The 5,250-nt window shown below is 45.0% G+C and overlaps 1 protein-coding gene across 1 annotated transcript; it reads left to right on the top strand.

Annotated features, from left to right (window-relative positions):
- Positions 1-773: 773 nt before the first annotated feature.
- Positions 774-5,046, top strand: LOC306917117 (bile salt export pump-like; the record flags this gene model as incomplete). Its single annotated transcript, XM_079495250.1, has 3 exons — positions 774-959; positions 2,314-2,433; positions 3,852-5,046. The coding sequence occupies 3 exons, from the start codon at positions 774-776 to the stop codon at positions 4,050-4,052; spliced, it is 507 nt and encodes a 168-aa protein (XP_079351376.1). The 3' UTR covers positions 4,053-5,046.
- Between the last annotated feature and the right edge of the window lie 204 nt (positions 5,047-5,250).

The following is a 5,250-nucleotide window of genomic DNA, read 5'->3' as shown; positions in this document are numbered from 1 at the left end:
GACTCGAGATCAATGACTCTAAATGACTCGACGAGTATCGACGAGTATCGACGAGTCATTACCGCATTACACATATATTAATGAAAAAAAAGTCAATCCCATCCCTTTGCTTTTCCGTCCCGCAGCGCAACTGGTGCGTCGACACGCCATGAAACGCCAGTGTCGACAGCAGTGTCTGTTTTGTTTTTACCGAGACTCGAGACTCGACTCGGTCTCGAGCTCCGAGACTCATCTATGTTAACCCATTTAGACCTGAGTTCTATTCTCCAAATGTCTTCTAAATCCTGACAGTTTTCTGAAAAAAACCCATGTTTCTATGTCAGTGGTGCTCAACCTTTTTCATGTCAAGGACCGCCAGAATTATCTGTATTTGGCTGCCGACCCACATCTGAAAATATGTTGTGCCAGGGACCCCTCTCCAGAACCAGCGCGGCACTGAGTGCCGCGCTACGAGCTTGTAGATCTGCTATTTTTCAATAGCTAAAGTATAACATAATGCTTTAAAACACCAAAACGGATTCACGCCCCAAAATGGGTTAAAGAACATGGAGAGACAGAGGGTGGGAGCATCTTTGACACGCTGCACGCACGCACGCACGCACGCACGCACGCACGCACGCACGCACGCACGCACGCACACACACACACACACACACACACACACACACACACACACACACACACACACACACACACACACACACACACACACACACACACACACACACACACACACACACACACACACACACACACACACACACGCAAATCTCATGGATCTGACGCTATACATGTCGGTCTGGTCTCTACAGAAGTACGCCACCAACGTGGGCTCCCAGGGCTCCCAGCTGTCTCGCGGTCAGAAGCAGCGCATCGCCATCGCCAGGGCCATCATCCGTGACCCCAAGATCCTGCTCCTGGACGAGGCCACGTCCGCCCTGGACACGGAGAGCGAGAAGGTGAGCGCCCTGTCCTCGTGTGTAGCCTGGCTTCCAGACTGACCCGCTGTCCCAGACAGTGTTGCTTTCGTCGACTAAAACTAAGACGAAAAATGTCCGTCGACTACCTTTTTTCACTGACGAAAACTAAATGGAAACTAAGTGAAAAGCGAACTAATAACTATACTACCCATCTGCAGATCTACTCACACATGTAGCCAACTGTGAATTTAACTATGTTTTGGATAAGAGTGTTTGTGTGCAGTGTTTGTTTGCTTTAAAGACTAAAGCAGAGATGGAGATTTCGTCAACAAAAACTAAGACGAAAAATGTCCGTCGACTACCTTTTTTCACTGACGGAAACTAAATTAAAACTAAGCTATGATGACTAAGACTAAATATACTGACAATTTCGTCAACAAATAAAAACTAGACTAAAATGTTAGGAAGGGACTAGTGGACAAGAGATCCAGTATGAGTCATTTTTCACTTGGTTGCATGCTGAAAATAGCCGATCTACAAGCTCACAACGCGTCGCAGCGCGACGCGTTGTGAGCTTGTAGATCGGCTATTTTCAGCAAGTGTAAAAAACAGTCATTACTCATTACGACGGAATCAAGGCCCGCCAAAATACATTTTAGTCGACTAAATCAACCGTAGATTTAGTCGACTAAAATATTATGATATTTAGTCGACTAAAACTAGACTAACACTAAAACATTCCAGGTGACTAAAATGTGACTGGAACTAAATGAAAGCTATTGAAAAGACTATGACTAAAACTAAAATCAAAATTTTGCTGCCAAAAACTACACTGGTCCCGGCTGTCCGTCATAACAGCCTGGCTTCCAGACTGATCCGCTGTCCGTCATAACAGCATGGCTTCCAGATTGATCCGCTGTCCGTCATAACAGCCTGGCTTCCAGACTGATTCGCTGCGTTCCGTGGATTTGTTTTGTCACTTAATTCGCTACTCAGTCTGGGCCTATCAGGGACCTACCTCCAAGGTAGGCGGGACATGTATGCGGTAGAAATCGACCCGGTGGCTTCTGATTCGTCTGTGCAGCTACTGCTGTTGCCCTATCAGCATCTCTTGTTACTGATACTGTATGTGGACATTAATAGATGGTTGAATTGTGTGTGTGCGTGCGTCTGTGTGTGCATCTGTGTGTGGGCGGGAACCCCTTTTGGTGTTTTAAACATTATGTTATAATTTAGCTATTGAAAAATAGCAGATCTACAAGCTCATAGCGCGCCACCGAGTGGCGCGCTACGAGCTTGTAGGTCTGCTATTTTTGAATAGCTAAATTATAACATAATGTTATAAGCTCCCAGGGCTCCCAGGGCTCCCATGTTATAAGCTCCCAGCTCCCAGGGCTCCCAGCTGTCTCGCGGTCAGAAGCAGCGCATCGCCATCGCCAGGGCCATCATCCGTGACCCCAAGATCCTGCTCCTGGACGAGGCCACGTCCGCCCTGGACACGGAGAGCGAGAAGGTGAGCGCCCTGTCCTCGTGTGTAGCCTGGCTTCCAGACTGACCCGCTGTCCCAGACAGTGTTGCTTTCGTCGACTAAAACTAAGACGAAAAATGTCCGTCGACTACCTTTTTTCACTGACGAAAACTAAATGGAAACTAAGTGAAAAGCGAACTAATAACTATACTACCCATCTGCAGATCTACTCACACATGTAGCCAACTGTGAATTTAACTATGTTTTGGATAAGAGTGTTTGTGTGCAGTGTTTGTTTGCTTTAAAGACTAAAGCAGAGATGGAGATTTCGTCAACAAAAACTAAGACGAAAAATGTCCGTCGACTACCTTTTTTCACTGACGGAAACTAAATTAAAACTAAGCTATGATGACTAAGACTAAATATACTGACAATTTCGTCAACAAATAAAAACTAGACTAAAATGTTAGGAAGGGACTAGTGGACAAGAGATCCAGTATGAGTCATTTTTCACTTGGTTGCATGCTGAAAATAGCCGATCTACAAGCTCACAACGCGTCGCAGCGCGACGCGTTGTGAGCTTGTAGATCGGCTATTTTCAGCAAGTGTAAAAAACAGTCATTACGACGGAATCAAGGCCCGCCAAAATACATTTTAGTCGACTAAATCAACCGTAGATTTAGTCGACTAAAATATTATGATATTTAGTCGACTAAAACTAGACTAACACTAAAACATTCCAGGTGACTAAAATGTGACTGGAACTAAATGAAAGCTATTGAAAAGACTATGACTAAAACTAAAATCAAAATTTTGCTGCCAAAAACTACACTGGTCCCGGCTGTCCGTCATAACAGCCTGGCTTCCAGACTGATCCGCTGTCCGTCATAACAGCATGGCTTCCAGATTGATCCGCTGTCCGTCATAACAGCCTGGCTTCCAGACTGATTCGCTGCGTTCCGTGGATTTGTTTTGTCACTTAATTCGCTACTCAGTCTGGGCCTATCAGGGACCTACCTCCAAGGTAGGCGGGACATGTATGCGGTAGAAATCGACCCGGTGGCTTCTGATTCGTCTGTGCAGCTACTGCTGTTGCCCTATCAGCATCTCTTGTTACTGATACTGTATGTGGACATTAATAGATGGTTGAATTGTGTGTGTGCGTGCGTCTGTGTGTGCATCTGTGTGTGGGCGGGAACCCCTTTTGGTGTTTTAAACATTATGTTATAATTTAGCTATTGAAAAATAGCAGATCTACAAGCTCATAGCGCGCCACCGAGTGGCGCGCTACGAGCTTGTAGGTCTGCTATTTTTGAAAAATCGTGAAAATATTTATTTCAGAAAACTGGAGGTTTTAGAAGATTTTTTTTAAATTTCAAGGTCAGGCCTAAATGGGTTATTAGATGATTAAATTGTGTGTGTGTGTGTGTGTGTGTGTGTGTGTGTGTGTGTGTGTGTTGCAGACAGTGCAGGACGCCCTGGACAAGGCGCGTGAGGGCCGGACGTGCATCTTCATCGCGCACCGCCTGTCCACCGTCCAGAACTCTGACATCATCGCCGTGATGTCACGAGGCCTGCTGGTGGAGAAGGGGTCACATGACCACCTCATGGGCCTCAAGGGGGCGTACTACAAGCTGGTGACCACCGGGGCGCCCATTAGCTAACGGCTAAATGCTAAACCACCGCCCATTAGCTAACGGCTAAACCACCGGGGTGGCCATTAGCTAACAGCTAAATGCTAAACCACCGCCCATTAGCTAACAGCTAAATGCTAAACCACCGCCCATTAGCTAACGGCTAAATGCTAAACCACCGCCCATTAGCTAACAGCTAAATGCTAAACCACCGCCCATTAGCTAACAGCTAAATGCTAAACCACCTCCCATTAGCTAACGGATAAATGCTAAACCACCTCCCATTAGCTAACGACTAAATGCTAAACCACCGCCCATTAGCTAACGGATAAATGCTAAACCACCGCCCATTAGCTAACAGCTAAATGTGTGCCGTGATTTCTTTGACAGTACACAGTACCCCTTGGTGTGGTTCCCTTCCCTTGGTGTGGTTCCCTTCCCTTGGTGTGGTTCCCTTCCCTTGGTGTGGTTCCCTTTCCTTGGTGTGGTTCCCTTCCCTTGGTGTGGTTCCCTTCCCTTGGTGTGGTTCCCTTCCCTTGGTCTGGTTCCCTTCCCTTTGTATTTAGGGTTTCTTCCTGGAGGCTGAAACCTGGACCTGAAAAACAGTGATATCACAATTTCATATACATTTGGCATCAAAATGTACTTGAAGTGCCAAAAGTCAAAGTACTCGTTGTGCAGAATGTCTCATTTCAAGTTTTCAAATGTATAAAAAAATATTGTAATACAGATCTACAAGCTCACTGTGAGCTTGTGGATCGGCTATTTTCAAATGTCCAAAATGTATATACTGTAGCGCTGAAGTGGTTAATGTAAGTCTTGTAATGATGATCGAAATATACAACGTAACTAGTAACTAAAGTATAAATGTAGTGGAGTAAAAGTTTATTATTTGATATATGAATCTGAGATGTAATGGAGTAGAATAAAAACATATTGGAAATTGGAAATACTCGAGTAAAGAACAGAACCTCACAGTTGTACTTAACAGGTTGAATCTAATCTAATATCTAATATGAGTCTAATATCCTATAGACTGCCTAGGTATAGAGTTACCTTTGAACACTGAGTTGGTTAAAGTTACCTTTGAACAGCCACTGAGTTGGTTAAAGTTACCTTTGAACAGCCACTGAGTTGGTTAAAGTTACCTTTGAACAGCCACTGCACCGACCGCTGAGTTGGTTAAAGTTACCTTTGAACAGCCGCTGAGTTGGTTAAAGTTACCTTT

Source organism: Electrona antarctica (genome assembly GCF_951216825.1).
Source record: "Electrona antarctica genome assembly, chromosome: 24".
NCBI lineage: Eukaryota > Metazoa > Chordata > Actinopteri > Myctophiformes > Myctophidae > Electrona > Electrona antarctica.
The sequence above is the reverse complement of the archived record's forward strand: the minus strand, read 5'-3'. Positions and strand labels throughout refer to the sequence as shown.